The sequence below is a fragment of the Sus scrofa genome, chromosome 8 (assembly GCF_054392235.1).
Source record: "Sus scrofa isolate SSC_HxYL_T2T_F1_AM1 chromosome 8, Sscrofa_HxYL_maternal_Yorkshire_Landrace_v2.0, whole genome shotgun sequence".
NCBI classification, from domain to species: domain Eukaryota; kingdom Metazoa; phylum Chordata; class Mammalia; order Artiodactyla; family Suidae; genus Sus; species Sus scrofa.
The window spans coordinates 221,600-241,237 of NC_139390.1; the positions used below are offsets into that span (position 1 = coordinate 221,600).

General features: G+C 59.0%; 1 protein-coding gene across 2 annotated transcripts in view; it reads right to left on the reverse strand.

Moving 5' to 3' along the window:
- Positions 1–1,805: 1,805 nt before the first annotated feature.
- The window catches only part of CPLX1 (complexin 1), a 33,346-nt gene continuing 15,513 nt past the window's right edge, over positions 1,806–19,638 (reverse strand). The window contains exons 3-4 of one of the 2 annotated variants that reach the window (XM_003356825.5): positions 8,499–8,674; positions 1,806–3,663 (exon numbers count right to left, since the gene is read on the reverse strand). In XM_003356825.5, coding sequence (XP_003356873.1) covers positions 3,466–3,663; positions 8,499–8,674 — 374 coding nt within the window. In that variant the 3' untranslated portion in view covers positions 1,806–3,465. Of the gene's footprint in view, positions 3,664–8,484; positions 8,675–19,638 lie in introns of both variants that reach the window. The other variant, XM_084971168.1, reaches the window with a different exon arrangement.

The following is a 19,638-nucleotide window of genomic DNA, read 5'->3' on the forward strand; positions in this document are numbered from 1 at the left end:
CCTGGGCTCCTGCCCCTGGTCCCACCCCCCCGCCCCCCCAGCCTGACTCGCATTCTCACCCCACCCAATCGTGCCCAAGCCCGGCCCCAGGTCGACGGCCTGAATCCCACCGGCTCCGAGGGATCCCATCCCACCCTTCACCGGAGACTGTCCCTCCTTTAGGACCTGATGAGAACCGGCTGAGGCAGAAGTGGAGGTCGGCTCCAAATTGTGTGGACAGGTGGCCTGCACCCAGGGTTCACTGAGACCCGCTGGCAGCGATTGTGGACAGCAGGATTTGTCTAGCTGCGGATTAGCACAGCAAAACAAAATGGTCCTTAATTGCCAGATCTTTAAAAACGTGTCCTGGGAGTTCCCATCATGGCTCAGTGGTTCACGAATCTGACTAGGAACCATGAGGTTGTGGGTTCGATCCCTGGCCCTGCTCAGTGGGTTAAGGATTCGGCATTGTCCTGAGCTGTGATGTAGGTTGCAGACACGGCTTGATCCCGTGTTGCTGTGGCTCTGGTGTAGGCCAGCGGCTACAGCTCCGGTTAGACCCCTAACCTGGGAACCTCCACATGCCGCAGAAGCGGCCCTAGAAAAGGCAAAAAGACAAAAAAAAAAAAAAAAAAAAAAAGTGTCCTGACAGCCTTGATAGCTAAGTGGCTTGTGACTCAAGCAGTTCCAGGTGCCTAAGAGACAGCAATGCCGAGCAGAACACGGCCCCAGGTTGGCTCCAGAGGATCTGCCTGCCTACCTGAGGCATGGAGGACTTCCCTGAAGGAAGTGTGGTCTGCTTTGTTATAGAGTTAAATGAATGCTCTGAAAGGAAAGAGACTACAAAGAGGCAGAGTGGTCCTAAAGCAAGCCCAGAGCCAAGGGCGTGGTGGCAGAAGTCCCAGGGCCACTCTGAGGTCCTCAGCCAGCTTCCGCCTCAGGGCCCTGGCACTGCCATTCCTCTGCCTGGAATGCACTTCCATCAGAGGCCTGCAGAGCTCCCTCTGTGTGCACACATCACATCTTCAGAGGGAAACAGCGACCCTCACCATCCCCTCTGCCTCCTGCCGCTGGAAAAATCAGTCCCAGGAGAAAGGAACCTCAATTACCCCTGGTGCCTAGAACGGGGCTCTGCACGTTGTGGGGGTTCAGCAAGCATCAGGCAAAGGGGTGCCTCTCCCTGGAGCCCGCGGACCCCTCTGCAAAGAGATCTGCCCCACCAGGCACTGAGGAAGGGCCGCGGGGCTCCCGAGGGAAGGCGATGCAGGTCACTGGCAATCCGGGTTGCTCAGCACTGAGAGGAGTTCAGGCCAGGCGGGGGCGGGGGTGCAGTTCGGTGTGCCCCTTCTCAGAGCAGCCGTGCTGGGGCGGTGGCTTGTAGAGCCCAAAACCTGGATCAGCTGGCCAAGTTCTGAGGCAGAGGCAAAGGGGCAGCATTCTGGGCCCAGCCCAGTGGGGAGGGGGTGGGGGTGGGGGGACAAGTGTGGTCAGCACAGTGGGACCAGGGCCCCAAGGGCTGTGGGACAGGAAAGGCCAGAGATGGGGGAGACTTGCGGGGCTGGGGCCCTAAAGGGACCCGGTCTGCGGATGTCGAGTCGGGCGGGGCAGCCTTAGGGAGAAAGGGTCTGCGGAGGGAGTCCAGGTCAGGGCTGTGGGGAGCCCTCAGAGCTGCCCCCGCGAAGGGGGTGGGGTGGGCTGGGCCTATTTGGCAGGGCCTGGGGGGGCAAGTGGGGACCAACCATCCAGCAGGACCTCGGCTGCACCCCGGGGCCCCTCCCAGCCCCATTGCCTCCGGGGGGAAAGAGGACTCCAGACGGCCACGCGCGTGAAATCACTGTGGTGTTTATTGGCTGTGACTCCATCTGGAGAGGCCCCCGCATGCAGGAGGAGTCACGGGCGCCAGGACAGACGACGGGGACATCCACGGTCTACACTAAGCTCGGCTGCTTGGGCGTCCCACGCGCCCGGAGCAGGATGCGGGGTTTCTAGAGATAGCGCCCTGTCTGCTCAGAGCTGGCTTTTTAACGTGTGAAAACAGGCATTTAAAAAAGACGTGGGACCGGGAGGAGGCGGGGCGCGCCCGCGGCTGGGAACTGGGGGGCGGTGGTGGTTCGTATTGCGTCTAGTCGTATGGCTTCTCTAAAGAGCTAGGGAGGCCCGCGCCCCTGGCCCGCGACACGTGGACACGATGAATTTTCGACGAGACAGAAAAGGCCCCAGGGACTGAGGCGAGAGGCTTCCTGTCACGATAAAACTCCTCAAATACGTAAGACCTCAATTACCTGAGATTCGACATATTGTGATGCAAATTAAACGAAGGTAGAGGAAACGTGAGGGTTGGGAGGCCCTTGGCTGTTTCTGTTGACCCCGGCTGGCCCAAGTGGCAGGGGCGCCAACCCCAATTCGAGGGCCTGCATCTGCGCAGGGACGGCACAGGACAGGGGCGGGCCTTCTGACTCCGCTTGCTTCTGCGGGCACCCAGCGCCCGGTCCCCAGGGCTCTGCTTCTCCTCCCGGTTCTGGGCGAAGGTGTGGGTGTTCAGAGGGTGAGGGCAGGACACTCCACCCCCAGAGCAGCCTCGGAGGACACGGGTCATGGCAACCAGGAAGGGGAGTGGGGCTGGGCTCAGCCGGGCCGACAGACTCAGGGGAGCTGGAGTTATGGGGCTGCATGAGCGCCTATCTGAGGCTTTCCCAAGCCTGTCACTTTGTGTTTCCCTTGGTGGGGGAGAGCGCAGGCCCTGGCATTCCTCAGAATCGAAGGCTTCCAGAGGAGTGGACAAGAAGAGGGCCGGGAGGGCAGACAGCTGGACGAAGAAGGTAAGGGGTGCAGATGGACGGAGGTGGAGGGCAGGCACTAGGGACTAGCACTAGGAAGACACAGATACAGCAACCCAGGTGTCAGTGCGGGGGAGGGGTTGGGGGGGCCAGGCTGATCCCAGGCAGTGAGCCCGGGCCAGCTGCTGGCCTCTCCTACCCCCACCCCAGCCTGCACGACCGCTGCCCCCTACTATGGCTGTGCTCCTGAGTTTGCGCCCGCCAACGCAGAGGTGGTCGAGGGACTGGCCCTTAAGGTGGCCCTGGCCAAGGGCCCTGCTGGGTGGGTGGTGAAGGGCTGGAGCAGAAAGGGGCTTCCCAGGCTCTGGGGGAGGGTCCAACCCACCTGCTGCCAGACGAGCACGTGGGCTGGTCCCCAGAGCCTCCAGCAGACCGCAGGGGCCCTGGGTGGGGCGGTAGGGTGCCCCTCCCTCGGTGGTAGTGGCGATGGCAGTGCGGGGATGGGGTGGGGTGAGAGGTGGGCAGAGGCTCCCAAGGCATAAGGGGGGCATGGGGCGGAAAGACCCAGGACTATGGCTTATACTGGTGTTGGAGGGCTGCACTCTGCTCCCGACATCCCTTCAGGGGCCTCCGCGGAGGGCAGGACTGGGGGTGGGCGAGGGGGCAGGGGCTCCGGGCTCGGGCGAGCTGCTGTCCGGCTCCGTGGCTGTTACTTCTTGAATATGTCCTGCAGTGGTCCAGGCAGGTACTTGATGACCGTGTCCAGGATGCTCTCGTCCTCCTCCTCCGGTTCATCCCCACAGCCCGGTGGGATGGCCTTCTTGGGCCTTGTCAGGCTGCCCTCCGAGTTGGCCTCCATGGCAGCCTGGGCCTCGGCCTCACGCTCCTCCTTCTTCTTGATGCCATACTGCAGGGGACAGGGCAGGCGGAGGGCAGGCGGGGATCAGGCACTGGAGTCCCCGGGCCTGCCTCCCAGCCCCAGGAGGGGCGCTCCCAAGGCCTGAACAGGCTGGACCCTCCCAGCTTTTGCAGGATCAGAGGAGGGGCCTCGAGAGGCAGCAGCAGCAGCAGAGAAAGGCACAGGACGGGAGTGGACGGCCACCCAGACTCCCGGAAGGAGAGGTCCCCAACCAGGAGGTCTCAGAGAAGCAGGCATGGTCCTCGGCCTGGCCTGGCCTGTAGACCTGGAGCACAGAGGCCTGGCCGAGACGCCCGCTGGCAGTGGCGGAGAGAAGCCATTGTTCTGTGTCCAGCCGGCCCCGCGGGGCCTAGATCCTTGTCTGGCTACATATGGCCACAGCCTAATGCCTGGCCAACTATCCCTGGATGCCACCAAGACCCTGGCCCCTCGAAGGTCATTCTGCCTGCTCCATGTCCAGTTGTCACTTCCGGGTAGATGTCTGGGAACCCCACCTATGTGTGCCCTCGGCTACACTCCTGGGCACTACTGAGTGCCCCCCCATTCTGGTTTCCTGCATGTGTCTCCCCTCAGCAGTGGATTGAGTGGTTTCCCTCCAAAATTCATGTCACCTGGAACCTTAGAACGTGACCTTATTTGGAAATAGGGTCTTTGCAGATGTAATTAAGGTAAGATTAGAGATGAGATCGTTCTGGGCCCTAAATCCCCTGAAAGTCTCCTCGTAAGAGAAAGAAAAGGACACATTAGGAAATGAAAACGAAGAAAACGTCCGGACGGACGCTGCCACAAGCCAAGGACACGAGGGTTGCCAGAAGCCTCCAGAAACTGGAAGAGAAAGGTCTTTCCTACAGGTTTCAGAGGGAGCACAGCCCTGCCAACATCTTGATCTTGGCCTTCCATCCTCCAGAACGGAAAAGAAATATTTCCAGGAGATTAACATGCCCCCCACCCATACCAGGCCCATGGGCACCCTTACCAGCCCTCCGGGACGAGCAGAGCACTGATGCGGGTGAGCCTTGGGTCATGCGGCCACGAGACCATGGACAGACCTCCTGCCTTCAGGCAGGCTGGTGGAAACCAGGTAGGGACAAGCTGGCCTGGGGAGTCTGGGGGACATGTCGCCCACCTGGTGGGCAGAGCTCAGGGCCTGCGCAGCAGAGGTGGTGCCCCTTGGCCAGGTCTGAGGTCCTAGATTATGCACAGGGAAGTACGGGAGCAGAAGCGTTAGTGAGAGTAAAGGGGGAGCTCTGGGGAGCCTGTGGTGTCAGCGATGATCGGGGCTGCAGGACCCACAGGGCAGAGCCCCCACTGCCCGCCCATCTCTTGGAGGCTCTGCTTCTGGTGCACATCAGGGGCACCCTGGCCCTCTGCATCCAGATGGGGGGTTACCTGCGTCCCACCCCCAGCTTGCTAAGAGAAAACCACACCCACTCCTCCCTCGAGGCTGCAGGTGGCTTTGGGCTTTAGGGGGCAAGGCCACCTTCAGCAGAAGTCCGAGAGGAGGAAGCTATGCTCTCGGCCTGCCAGTGCCCAGAGCACAGCCTGGGGCCTCCTTGGCCACTGAGGAGAGAGGCGAGGGGTTTGTCTACCCTTCTTCAGCAGGGGCCCTGGGCAGCCAGAAGGCCCCTCTGCACCCTGAACAAGAGCCTGGAGCACTGGCGGGGAGAGGTTAGGGCACCCAAAGGGATGCACTGAGCAGCGGGCATGCCACCCAGAGCACTGCCAGGTCAGCCCAGGGCACAGAGGGTGACGCCAGCCAGACTGCAGCCACTTTGGTGGGCTGGCTCAAGGAGTACGGCCCTCTTTCTGGGTCACTGAGCCTGCACAACCTCACCTCAGGGGACAGTGCCCTGGGCTCTGAAGGAGAGGGAGGCGGGTGTGGGGCAGAGCGTGGGCCCAGAGAGAGTCAGACCAGAGACAGCAGAAACGAGGTCAGACCTCTAGCCCGAGGCGCCGGAGCGCAGCAGCTCCCACAGCCCAGGACGCCTGTGTGAGGGCCGAGGCGGGGCCAAGGTCTGCAGGCTGCACCCAGGAGGCTGCAGTGGCCAGAGCCCACACTCACTCAGCAAAGGCACTCACGCTCAGGGGAACGTGTGGCACCAGCCGGAATGGGCGGGCACAGTGTGACAGGCATGTAAGGGAACATGGGGTGTGTGGTCAGGCGGAGGAACCTCCCCGACCATCTGGGGGGGGGGCTGTGTCAGGGCCTCCCCTCTAGGGTCCAGAGAGGAGGCCCCAGACCCTAGCCCAGTACGCCACAGAGACTCAACATCATTCCGGGCAGACCTGGGGCCACCTCACTCTCTGGGGTCCCTCCCCGAGTCTGGCTCTGGTGTGGTCTGGCTGAGAGCCGGTGTGAGGCCCCAGCCATCCTCCTCGACCACAGAGATGGTAGGGCCCCGCCACACACCCCGTGGCTGGGAGGGAGCTCAGGGTGCCAGCACCGGCCTGGGCAATGCGGTGCTGATTTCATGGTGAAAATCAGTAATGCAACCAAACCACTAATAATCAGAGTCACGCCTACACCTGTTATTATCAGCACAAACCTCGGACTGAGCCTTGAGGGACCTCAGGGGGGTAGGAGGGATGGGGTCGACCAGGACCCACCAGTTTGGTGCTGGTTGGAGGGGCGTTCTGGCTCAAAACTGTGGAATGCGGGCGGCTGGAAGCACCAAATCTGGCAGTGCGCCGGTGAGCCAGATAGTGCTTATGCAAACCAGGTGGTGCCTATGGCCCGGGTGGGTGAGTCCCCCCCCACCTGGACCTGCATAGTGTGGCGTGACTGCGTGCGGAACAGGAGGAGCTGCCTTCAGGATAAGTCCGGAATGCAGACTAGGTCGAGGCGGGTGGGGCGGTGGGGAGCCAGGTGTCTTGAGGCTCTTGACCTTGGCCCAGCGCATCAGCCCCCATCTGAGGGGCCCCCGAACTGTGCAGCTCGGCACCCTCTTCTCTGCCCAGCCCCATGGGTAGGGCACCAGGAGAGGGCCGTGGGTCTGGTGCCCGGGACCCAGCAAGGGCCACTGGGGAGCCACACCTGAAGCCCAGGTTTCCCCGCTGTGGGAAGCAGGAGGGCAGTGGGAGTCGCCTAGGTGTGCCAGGTGGCGATGGGATCTGCAGAGAGCTGTTGGGACATGGGTGTCGGGCAGACCTCGCCAGGACCTCGCCTGGGGCGTGCTGGTGAGAGGTGGGCAAGAGTGCCAGGCCCGGAGCTCCCTGTACCAGGCACCAGGGGTGCCTGCCCTCACGGTCAGGACGGCCTGGGTGAGGGAGCAGCTCTAGCCTGCAACCTGCACCCCAGGACAGCTGCTGCCCCCACTCTGAGTGATCACCACTTTGTTGGGGGGCCTGGGGCAGGAAGCACACCTCTCTGCTGAGCGGGAGGCTCCTTGGGTGGGGTGGACCCACTTCTGGTAAGACCTGAGCTGCCTCTGCCCATGAGGGGGAGGTGCTCACCATCCCTCTCGTCCCTGCACACCCCCACCCCACGCCTGGCAAGCAGGACCCCGGCTTCTCACTTCCGCTGGAACTCCCAGGAGCTCCCTCAAGCCTCTCCCTCCCTCCCTCTGCTTCTGTTCCTCCATCCAGAAGACACTCAGCCTGGACATCTCTCACTGTTTCTGTCTATCTCTGTCTCTCTCTCTGACTTTGTCTCTGTCTCTCTAGCCTCTGACTCTGCCCCCCGTTTCTCAATGGATACACTGATGTCCCCCGCACAGCCTAAGTGGAGCCTGGCTGCCTCCCTCTCTGCCCTCTGGTCTGTGGTGCACACTTCCCCGTGCTTCCCCAAAGAGCTCAACAAGCCTTGAGTCCGCAACTCAGGACAGCAGCAGGGCTGGTCCTGGGGGTGGGGCCCGTGAGCGGCTGTCCCAGCAAAATCAACTCATGGGTCCCTAGGGAGGTCCCCCCAAACTGAGTCTGCCGCCGGGGCCCCTGGACCCTTGACTGGGCTGTGAGCACCTTGGATGGAGGGGCCTGGCCTGGTGTAGGGTGTGTCCCTAGGGGTTGTGGATTCAAGGCCCTCGGGAGGACCTGTGGTTTGGGGAATGCCATGGGTCCCTAGGGAGGTCCCCTTCTCCCCTCCTGGCTCCCCGCCGGCCCATCCTGGATGAGGCCAGGGCAGCCACCCCTCCTGGCCTCTCTCGCCTTTCTGACCCAGGCTCTGGACAGACAACTGAGGACATGCCGCTGTGCACCGCCACCTGTGGTCTAGCTGCAGACTCAGCCTCTGCTCTGGGCTCGGTTCCCCTGCCTGTGCCCAGCACAAGGCTTCCCCTGCCCCCTGCACTTGGGAAGGTGGCCCAGATGGTTCTGGAAAAGGTCATGGCCTCCTTTTTGGCCACGCCCAGGCAGACCTCACGGCCCACACACCTGCTGCCCCCTCACCCTGTTGGTAACTGCAGGTCCGGGGCCCAGCCAGGGGGTGGTCAGGCACGTTCCCCCCGCCCCCCGCAAGGCGGCTCACCCACCCTGCCCCCGCCCTCCCTGCCAAGGGCCTCTCCTCCGAGCGCTTGGGGGCCGGCAGAGGCTTCCTTCTCCTGCAGATCCCACTGCCCTATTTAAGGAACCTGGTGGCCCCCACCCATGAGGATGGGACCCGGTGCGGGCCGCCAGGGCCCGGAAGGACTCCGGGCCCCCCGGCGCGGCCCTAACCCCGAGAGACAGCAGCGGTGACCCCACCCATCCCGCTCCTCTGCCCCTGCTGTCGGCCCACCTCCCGGGGGCTGTTCTGGGAGGCAAGGGGGGAGGGGAGGCCCCGCCCCGGCGGTGGCCCCGCCCCGGAGGCCCGCCCCCGGCGCCGGCCCCGCCCACCTTGTCGCGGATACCTTGTCGCGGATGCCCTGGCGCATGGCCTCGCGCTCCGCCTCCATCTTGGCATACTTGGCCTTGCGCTCCTCCTCCTCCTGCCGCAGCGCCTCCTGCCGCTCCTCCTCCTTCTTGGCGGCGTCAGGGTCCTTCTCCTCGTCGCCCCCAAGCATCTTCCCCATGTCCTTGGTGGCCCCTGGGCACAGAAGGGTGGGCAGTCAGGCCAGGCCTGCTGTCTCCCTGCCCCCACCGGGCCCCGCCCAGTCTCTTCTGTCCATCAGGGCAGGGTGGCCTTCGTGTGTGTGTGTGTGTGTGTGTGTGTGTGTGTGTGTGTGTGTGTGTGTACATGCCAGTGCGTGCCAGAGGAGGTGAGAGTATGCACAGCTGTGTTTGTAAGGCAGAGCGGCTGGTGGTCATGTGTGTGGCTGTGTCTGTGTGTGGTTGTATGTGTGTGTGTCTTGTGGGGTGGTGTGTGTCTGTGTGGTCGTATGTGGGTGGTTGTGTGTGTGTGGTTGGTTGTGTGTCTGTGGGGTTGTGTGTCTTGTGTGGTGGTGTGTGTTTGTGTGTGTGTCTGTGACAGTGTGTGTGTGGTTGTGTGTGTCTTCTCTGCGCTCCATGTGCAGCAGAGGCCCAGCCTGCATGAGGTGGTGGCAGGGTGGCAGAAGGCACAGCTGTGTGGGCTGAGGGACACCCGGGACAGGCATCTGTCAGCGCACTGGGTGTGCAGTACAGCCCCTGGCCCACAACTGCTGGCGCGTGTGTGTCGAGGCACCAAGGCCTTAATTTCTTTGCTTCGCCAGCCGCCACTTTGCTCATGAACTCCTGACTCACAGGCAACAACAAACACTCCCTGGACGCCCTCTGTGGCTGGGCCCTCAGGGCAGATATGTAATTACAGCCTCGGAGCGCAGCCCTGGCTCTCGGTGGGGAGTGTGGCTGCCCTGCTGCACCTAGACACCAGGCATCGTGGAGGCGGGGAGCAGAGTGGTTAGCACCGCAGGTCAGCTGATCTCAGTCCAGGGTGCCGGTCCCGCGGGAGCACCCTGAACACCACCAGAGGGAAGGCAAGGCCAGCTGTCCCTGTCGCTCCCTTGGAACAAGCTGTGTTCCTGAGGGGACCCCTGGGCTGGGCTGCTCCCTGTGCCTGCCATCTGTCCCCAGGCCTCTCTGGGCACTGGCTTCTGTCCCCTCACCCCTTGATGATCACTCACAAGCACTGCCCAAGGCCAGCTGCGTCCAGGCCTTGAGAGTAAGCCATGAGGTGGAAACGCAAGGCCTTGTGGGTGGGCAGATGCTGACACCCCACCCCTCTCCACCTGTGTGCCTGCCTCCCCACCCTGGCTTCAAGGCCCAGCTCTGTACTGCCCGCTTCTCTCTGAAGTCAGTGGCTTTGTACTCTGATTCTCCATTGTCCTTGGCACTCCGGGTACTACTGCACTACTCTGATACTGCACAGGTCCGTGCAGTGCTGAACCTTCCTGCAGACTTCTGCACCAAATGCTGTCCCTGCCAGTTCCTCAGGCGTGTCCTCTCCCCCGTGAGGGCAGCAGGAGCAGTTCGCAAGGCCGCCAGCTGGTGGTGGGAAGGAAACAACTTTTGATGGAGTACTCTGGGCTGAAAACCAGGTGGCCATCAGGCTGGCCCAGGCCTATAACACACGGGCCTTCCTGGCTGCTGAAACCACTACAGAGTCGTAGGGTGTGGAAAGGCCGAGGCCACCTTGCCACCACTGTCTCTGTGGGGAAGGGAACCCGCCTGTATGGGTGCTTGGCTGATGGCACAGGTCCAGACTCCAACAGAAACCCAAGAGCCTCGTGGGCACTTTCCACCCACATTTGCAAAACTCTGCAAAGGAGTGTTTAAGCCAGTGACTCAAGGGAAACTGGGCGGAGTAGAGCTGCAGATACACTTCTCTAATCTGTCCCCAAATAAGGAGGCCAGACGCCCTCTGCGCCCCAGTGCTGTCTCTCTGGCAGGGGTGTGGGGGCGACAGACATCGCGGGAGCCCCTGGCTGGCTGGCTGGCTGGCCACCCACGGCTCAGTGGTAGGCTTCTAGGCCCATCCCTCCCTAGAACAAGCTTGTTCACACTGGGGTGAGAGCCGCCAACAGCTCTCCTGGAAAGACCGGCCCCTCAGGCGGAGGAGGACTTTTCCCAAGAGGGAAAGTGTGTTGCCGGCAGCCACGTGGAGGTCGGAGGGGCCCCTCCAGGCTGGGTGGTTTGGGTCCAGTGCGTCACCCCGGCTCTAGGCCTCCTGATCAGATAAGCCTTCAGTGAGCGCCAGCGGTGTGCTGAGCTCTGCTGCTGGAGGCGCCGGCCCGGGGGTTGGCCCGGGGCCCTTCGGGGGGAGTCGTCGCCCCCGCGCGCGCGCGCACGGCCCAGGCATTCTTGTCCTGCCCACACTTGTGCGCTGGCCCGGGCCACCTCCCGGGAGGAAGCAGAGAAGGCGAAGAGAGCAGCTCCCCTCCGGGGGGGCCGGGTGACCTCTCCCAGGCCAGGGCCGGGGGGCTGTGGTCACTCCACCGCTGCAAAGCCGCTGCCTGTCCCGGCGGCCCCGCCCTGGGGGTGCCCGCAGCGCGGTCCTGCCGGGTCCGCCGGGCCCCGGTTCTGCGCCTCGGGAAGCGCCCCCTGGCGGGGAGAGGCCGGCGCCCGAACCCGCGTGCCGCTGCGCTCGGGCCGCCCGGCTCCTGCCGGGCCCTCTGCCCTTCGCCCAGCCCCGCGAGGCGCCCCCGCAGCCGCCAAGGAGCGAGGCTGCCTTCGCTGGCAGCGAGCTGTCCCCGCGGGCGCCCAAGGCCGGACCCCCAGCCAGGCCGATTGGCCACGGAGAGGTGCCGGCTGCAGGGGCGACCCGGTCCCTTCCCTCACTCTTTGCTGAGCCTCAGCCTCACCTTCGCCATCACTAGGGTGACTAGTGGGGCGCGGAGCGCAGTGACCCCAGGCAGGATGAGGTGGGGTCACCTTTCTGCCTTGGAGGGGGACCCATACTTGAGGGGGTGGATTATTCAGAAATAAAAGAGCTAGATTTGCCAAGGCCTGAATAACGAAAGCCACGGAGCTGGCCCGGTCCTGCCCAGGGCCTCCACCGCAGGCTCCACAAAGTCTGTCCCCTGCCACCTACGCCGGTCCCTGCCACCCCACCCCACCCCCGCCCACCCCTTGTACCACCCATCCCACTCTGCAGGCAAGGGGGATGCTGTTTTCTCTGCAGGCCTGGGGACAGAGCCGAGGCGGAGTGAGGGGCTGGGATGTCCCCACCTCAGGACCTTTGTACCTGCTCTTCTTACTGCGCCGAATTCCCAAACTTGCTCCCAAACCCAGAGTCTTTTTAGACAGGTTTCCTTGGGATTCTGCGTGTGCCCCGGGCACCCTGTGGTCAAAACCCTGCTCGGCAGCGCTCGGCAGCATGGGTTCATCCAGTTACGGTCATGTCCCTACGCAGAGTCAAAGCCGTGTTTACTGAAGTAGAGCATAAGTTGAAATCTCTCCCCTCTCTCTATACACACACACACACATATATATATTCTTTTTCTGGCTATGCCCACAGCATGTGGAAATTCCCCAGCCAGGGATTGAACTTGTGCCAGAGAAGTGATCTGAGCCGCTGCAGTGACAATGCTGGATTCTTAACCCACGGCACCACAAGGGAATTCCTAAAGTTGATCTTTCAAACTCCATCTTGAAATAATTTCCGTTTACGGAAGAGTCACCCAGGTGGCAAAAGGTCTCCTGCACGCACTTGGCCGGCGTCCCCGCGCGTTAACCATGGAAGCTTCATCAAAGCTGAGATAATCCACACGATCAACCAAACTACAGGTTCTACTTGGTGTCACCAGTTTTCCCACTAATGTGCTTTTTCTGTTCCAGGATCCAACCCAGGGTACCATGTTGCATTTAAAGTCAATTATTTTTTCTTTTTTGGCCACTCTGTGGCATATGGAGTTCCTGGGCTAGGGATCAGATCCAAGCCATAGTTGGGACCTATGCCGCAGATGCAGCAACACCAGATCCTTAACCCATTGTGCCGGGCTGGGGATTAATCCTGCGTCCCAGCGCTCCCAAGACTCTGCCAGTCCTGGGGAAAAAAAAAAAAAAAACTTTTTTTTTTTTTGCTTTTTAGGGCCGCACTCTCGACATATGGAAGTTCCCAGGCTAGGAGTTGAATCAGAGCTGTAGCTGCCGGTCTACACCACAGCCACAGCAACACAGGATCTGAGCCGCGTCTGCAACCTACACCACAGCTCACAGCAATGCTGGATCCTTAACCCACTGAGCAAGGCCAGGGATCAAACCTGCATCCTCATGGGTACTAGTCAGATTCGTTTCCTCTGCGCCACAGCAAGAACTCCAAATATTTTTTAACTTCAAATAAAGCTATGGGAAAAAATATAAAGTGTAATGAAAAACTAAAACACACCTAAATAAATAAAGACACGTCATGCTTATCGGTAATGTAATGTCAGTTCTCCACAAATGAGTCACAGTTCAGCGCAATTGCCCTCAGACTCTCGAGCGTCGAAAAGGAGATTCTGTGGCAGTTGGCAAGCAAGAATGTGACCGACGGAAATGCAAGAGGCCCCTCTTGGCCAGGAGACGCCTCAAGGGAGAACCAGGAGGCATGGGACCCACGGCGCCCGCTGTGCCATGGTGCCTGGGAGGACCCGAAGACCCACAAACACACAGACTCAGACATGTGATCAGTGACAGGCGGCGCCTCAGAACGGCAGACAAAGAACCGGATCTCCCTCTCCAGGGCTGGGCACCCTGAGTTCCTTGGGGGAAGCACGAAGATGGATTCGCACATAAAAGCACCAATCTTTATTGACGAACCATCTGAATATGAAGCCAAAATGAAAGTGGGCAAAGGAAAACCGCCCTCACCTCTGTCCGCCCTGTCGCCCAGCCTTACTGTCCTAGAGCCCGCGCCAGCCTGAGGTGCCCCTGTGTTTGCTTGCTTCTTTATCGTCAGTCTCTGCCAATGGAAGGCCAGCTCCGCGAGGGCAGCGACTCTGACCAGCTCGCGGCTGGACTCCCAACACCTGGACCAGTGCCCAACACACAGCGAGTGGTGAGTTTTTAAAGATCTAAGAGGCACGCATATCCTGTACTCAGCCACACATAAAACCTCAGCAAATCCTACAGCTAACACTGCAGTCCCCGGTGAACTGCTGAAAGCTTTCCTCAGTAACGAGCAAAGGACGCTCCCAAACCCCTTGTCCTGGAGGACCCGGTCCCTGCACCGAGGCAGGAGAAGAAGCAAAAGCATGACGATTGGAAAGGAAGAAGTAAAATCATCTTTATTAACAAACAACATTTCATCTGTGCAGAAAATTCAAAGGACTCTACAAAACCACAACTAGAACAAATACATCAACCTAGCAAAGGCCAAGATGTGAGATTAAAAAGCAACAAACAAGTGGGTTGTTATATGGTAGCAGCTAACAATTGGAAAATGAAGTGTAAAAACAATTCCATTAGGGAGTTCTCTTGTGGTGCAGTGGGTTAAGGAGCCAGCGTTGTCACTACAGTGACGTGGCTCGGGTCGCTGCTGTGGCAAGGCTTCCATTCCTGGCCCCAGAATTTCTACATGCCATGGGTGCAACCAAGAAATTTAAAAAAAAAAATTTTTTTTTGTTTTTTTTGTCTTTTGTTGTTGTTGTTGTTGCTATTTCTTGGCCGCTCCCGCGGCATATGGAGGTTCCCAGGCTAGGGGTCGAATCGGAGCCGTAACCACCGGCCTACGCCAGAGCCACAGCAACGTGGGATCCGAGCCGCGTCTGCAACCTACACCACAGCTCACGGCAACGCCGGATCCTTAACCCACTGAGTGAGGCCAGGGACCGAACCCACAACCTCATGGTTCCTAGTCGGATTCGTTAACCACTGCGCCACGACGGGAGCTCCGGAATCCGACTAGGAACCATGAGGTTGCGGGTTTGACCTCGCTCAGTGGGTTAAGGATCCGGCGTTGCCGTGAGCTGTGGTGTAGGTTGCAGACGCGGCTCGGATCCCGCGTTGCTGTGGCTCTGGCGTAGGCTGGTGGCTACGGCTCCGATTCGACCCCTAGCCTGGGAATCTCCATATGCCGCGGGAGCGGCCCAAAGAAATAGCAAAAAGACAAAAAACACAACAAAACAAAACATTCCAAGGAGATTTCCTCTTACAGCTCGGCAGAAATGAATCCAACTAGTCTCCATGAGGATGTGGGTTCGATCCCTGGCCTCTCTCAATGGGTTAAAAATCCGGCGTTGTCATGAGCTGTGGTGTAGGTCACAGAAGCAGTTCAGATCTGGTGTTGCTGTGGCTGTGGTGTCGGCTGGCGGCTATAGTTCTAATTTGACCCCTAGCCTGGGACCTTCCATGTGCTGCAGGTGCAGCCCTAAAAAGAAAAAAAAAAAAAAAATTCCCAGGAGTTCCCATTGTGGCTCAATGGGTTAAGAACCTGAGTAGTATCCATGAGGACGCAGGTTTGATCCCTGGCTTTGCTCAGTGGGTTAAGGATCTGGCATTGCCGTGAGCTGTGGTGTAGGTCTCAGCCAAGCTCGGATCTGGCACGGCTGTGGCTGTGGTGTAGGCTGGCAGCTGCAAGTTCCGGCTCAGCCCCTAGCCTGGGAACTTCCATATGCTGCAGGTGTGGCCATAAAAAGGAAAAAAAAAAAAAAGAGAGAAAGAGAAGCATAAATTTAAATTGATCTATAATCCTGTGTCTCAAAGAAAAAGAAATCAGGCTGCCGAGAAGCCTCAACACATCTTCAAAGCAGGAATGAAGCCAAAGCTCTGACCCGGGAAAGCAGACCAACAGAAACCAGGAACCAGAGCCCTCCGGGCAGACCCCGTGCGTGTGGAGTCTCTCCCGTGAGGCAGGAGGTACGGGGAGCACAGCCGCTGCGTTTCGGGGAGCCGGGGGAGGAGGCCGGGACTTGCAGGATCCACGGGGTAGCGGACCGGCAGGTCCCTGGGGCCGATGGGGACACAGGGACAGGCAGCCTGCTGGCGCGAGGGGGTGGAAAGCAAGCACAGAGATACGCAAATTCAGAGGAAAAACCAAGTGAGAAACGGCTGCGGGTGGAAAGGACACTGGAGTGGGCAGACGACCTTTGCACGTGCTCCTCGTACACTTGAAAACCTGAGTGAAGGAGATTCTCTAAAAACGTCACAAACTGAGAACTACGTCTAAGAATTCAACAGATGGATCCTCTCAGACATTCAAGAAACGGGTAACTCCAGCGGCATTTAGAACCTTCCTGGAAGGGAGGAGGAGAAGGGAGTCCTGCTGGTTATTTTTGTGAAGGCAGCATCAGAACGATGCCAAAAATTGGTTGGGGGTTGGGGGGCCGGCCTCCCCCATAAACGGCAGTGCAAAATGCTCAGCTGGAGATGGGAACAGCAGCCTGGCACTTCTCGCACAATTCGCACTGGGCAGGGTCATTTCAGGGAAGGAAAGATGGTTAAAGCAGGAAGGAGCTGCTCGCCTGGCGCCGCCGTGCACCCGGCAGGAATCAGGCTCACCCCTGTTCCCAGGCCGGCACCCGCCTGCCTCCCTCGCGAGGGGCTGCCCCTGCCCCCCACAGCCGTGTGCGCCGAGGCTCTCACTCGCCCTGTGCCCGCCTGGCACGGCCACATCCCGCCCTGCCTGGAGCAGGGGCCCGGGTGCGGCCAGGCCTCGGGCTCTGCGCCCATACGTGTGACCTCGACCACCGCACAACCATCACAGAGGTAGGCGTCCTCGGTGACAACACCTGTCTTTGTTTTTATGGCCTCACCCCCGGCGTAAGGAAGTTCCTGGGCTGGGGATGGAACCTGAGCCTCTGCGGCCACCTGAGCTGCTGCAGTTGGATTCTTTTTTTTTTTTTTTTTTTTTTTTTTTTGTCTTTTTGCCTTTACATGAGCCACTCCTGCAGCATATGGAGGTTCCCAGGCTAGGGGTCCAATCGGAGCCGTAGCCACCAGCCTACACCAGAGCCATAGCAACTCAGGATCCAAGCCGCGTCTGCAATCTACACCACAGCTCACGGCAACGCCGGATCGTTAACCTACTGAGCAAGGGCAGGGACCGAACCCGCAACCTCATGGTTCCTAGTCGGATTCGTCAACCACTGCGCCACGATGGGAACTCCTGCAGTTGGATTCTTAACCCGACGTGTTAGAGCAGTAACTCCGACACGACCCATCTTAACAACGGCTTTGTGAAGCTGGAGCGGCCATACTACAAACCATGCAGTTTGATCAACAGGCACCTTCGTGGACCCATCACCGCATCAGGATACTGGACACACCCCCCCACCCCCCGGCAGACTTTCCTGGGGGCCCCGTGTAATTCCTCCAGCCAAACCACCCCCGGACAACCTCGGCCTACTTTCTGTCTCTGTAGATCACTGAATTCTCCAGAACCTTGCAGAAACGGCGTCTCTGGATAGGCGCCGATTGTGGGGAGGGGCTGGCGGTCTCCGTGACGCCCTCGCCTGGGTCTCTGCGGGAATGTCGGCGGCCTGCGTGTTCAGAGCCAAGTCTGTGTGCACATGAGCTTTAATTTTTCCAGGAATGGACACTGAGTTGTATGGTAAATCGAGGATCCACTTTTGAAGAACTGCCCAGCTGTTTTCCAAAGTAGCTGCACCATTGTAAGCTGCCCCCAGCAGCGACTGAGGGTTCAGCGTCCCCGGGTCCTCGCCAACACGCGCTGTTTCCTGTCCTCGCGGCTCTGACCCTCCAGCGGTTGCGTGTCCCTCCTGACCAGGGATGCGGAGCATCTTTCTATGTCCTTAGCCACTATTTTTATGCCTTATTTGGCGGAATCCCTACTCAAATCATTTGCACACTTTCAAAAATAAACTTTTTCTCTCGGAACAATTGTAGATGAACAGAAATGTGATGAAGACAGGTAGTACAGGAGCCCCTCGTGCCCGCACTGCAGGGGACAACAATCCCCGGCTGTTGGCAGTGGCACCAGTGTGCCCGTGTCACAGTCAAGCGCAGTGATGACGCCCTCACTAACTGACCTCCCAGTGTCCACCTGAGGCCTCTTTCTGTCCGGGGACCCTCCCAGGGCCCATGCACGTTGGCCAGCAGATCTCCCGAGGCGCCTCGGGCCGTGGCAGTTCCTCAGACCTCCCCGGGTTTTGCTCGCCTTGCTGCTCTTGAGGAGTGCTTTCTGGGAATTTTGTGTCTCTCGATTAGCATTTGTCTGGTGTTTTTCTCTTGATTAGTCTGGGGTTACGGATTGGGGAGGAGGACTCAGGATGGGCGCCACCCCATCGCACCCCCCACCTGCGGCGATGCTCTCAGCGTCACTGTCACCTCCATCTCCCGCCAGCCTGCTTTGAGCCAAGGCTGCAGTCCACCTCCCTGTGCTTCTGCCCTTTTCTAAATTGGCTTATGGATATTTTGTTGTTGTTATTATTATTCTAGGGCCACACCTGCAGCTTATGGAGGTTCCCAGGCTATGGGCTGAATCAGAGCTGCAGCTGCCGGCCTTCACCACAGCCATAGCAACACCAGATCCCTAACCCACTGAGTGGGGCCAGGGGTCGAACCCGAGTCCTCATGGATACTAGTCGGGTTTTTAACCCAGTGAGCCGTGATGATAACTCCGACCTTCTTAGTACTGAATGGCGACAGTTCCTGATATATTTTGGATATGAGTCCAATTGTATTTATTGTCTAAAAGAACTAGCTTTCTGTTTCACTCCTGCCCTCTATTTCATTAATTTCTATTCTGATCTTTATTATTTCCTTGGTTCTGCTGACTTTGGGTTTCATCTGATTTTCTTTTCCTAGTTTCTGATGTTGGGAGTTGGAGGTTAGGAGTTCCCCACCATGGTGCAGTGGAAACAAATCCAACTGGGAACCATGAGACTGCAGGTTCGATCCCTGGCCTCGCTCAGTGGGTTAAGCAAGGATCCGGCATTGCCGTGAGCTGTGGTGTAGGTCTCAGATGCGGCTTGGATCTGGTGTTGCTGTGGCTGTGGTGTAGGCTGGTAGCTGCACCCCGATTCGACTCCTAGCCTGGGAACCTCCTGCGCCGCAGGTGAGGCCCTAAAAAAAAAAAAGTCAAAGTTAATCCTTGAGCCCTTTCTTCACTTTTATTGACGTGTGTGATTGTATATGTCTCCCTCTAAACACTACTTCACTGAATCCCACAAATTTGTATCTATTTTTCTCATTCCCACTCAGTTCACAAGACTTTCCAATTTCCCTTTTGATTCCTTCCCGCTTCCGTGGGTGTTCAGAGGTGTGTGGTTCAGTTTCCAACTATCCGGGGGACCGGCCGGCGACTTCCTGCCGTGTCTTCCTGCTTCTCCCGCTGCGCAGAGAACGCATGTGGCCCGACCTCAGCGTTCACATTTACGGGGGCTGGTTTTAGGGCCGTGAGTAAGGTCCGCCTCGGCAGAGGCCCGTGTGCTGCCGTTTGGAGTGTGTGTGGACTCAGGCAGCCGGGTCAGTTGACGTCTGGCTCAGATCTGTGTCCTTCTGAACGTCACCCCTGGACTTGCGGGCTGTCTGTTCATCCCTTAAGCTCCACCTGCTTTTGTTCACGTGTCTTTTTTCTTGGCCGCGCCCACAGCATGTGGCAGTTCCTGGGCCAGGGACTGAAGCCGCGCCTCAGCAGTGACCTGATCTGCTGCAGTGACAATGCCAGATTCTCCACCCACGGAACCACCAGGGAACTCCCTTGTTCATGTGTCTTAAAGCTCAGCTGTCATGAGTGGAAACGGTCGGGACGGCTGCGTCCTCTTGGTGAACGGGCCCCTTCCCCGCCTGGAAAGGGCCATCTGCAGCCCTGCTCAGAATCTTTGCTCTGAAATCTTCTCTGTTTGACACTAATACGGCCATTCCAGGCTTCTTTTCATTGATATTAATGTGGCTAATCTTTTTTCCATCTTTGCACTTTTCCCTTATGTGTGTTTTTATATTTCAAGTGAGTTTCTTAGTGGTATCACAAAGTCGAGTCTTGATCTTCTACCCAATCCAGTGATCTCTGCCTTTTACGAGAATATTCCAAGAGGGAGTTCCCATTGTGGTGCAGCTGAAATGAACCCGACTAGTATCCATGAGGATGTGGGTTCGATCCCTGGCCTTGCTCAGTGGGTTAATGATCGGGTGTTGCTGTGGCTGGGGTGTAGACCCGCAGCTGTAGCTCCATTTTGACCCCTAGCCTGGGAA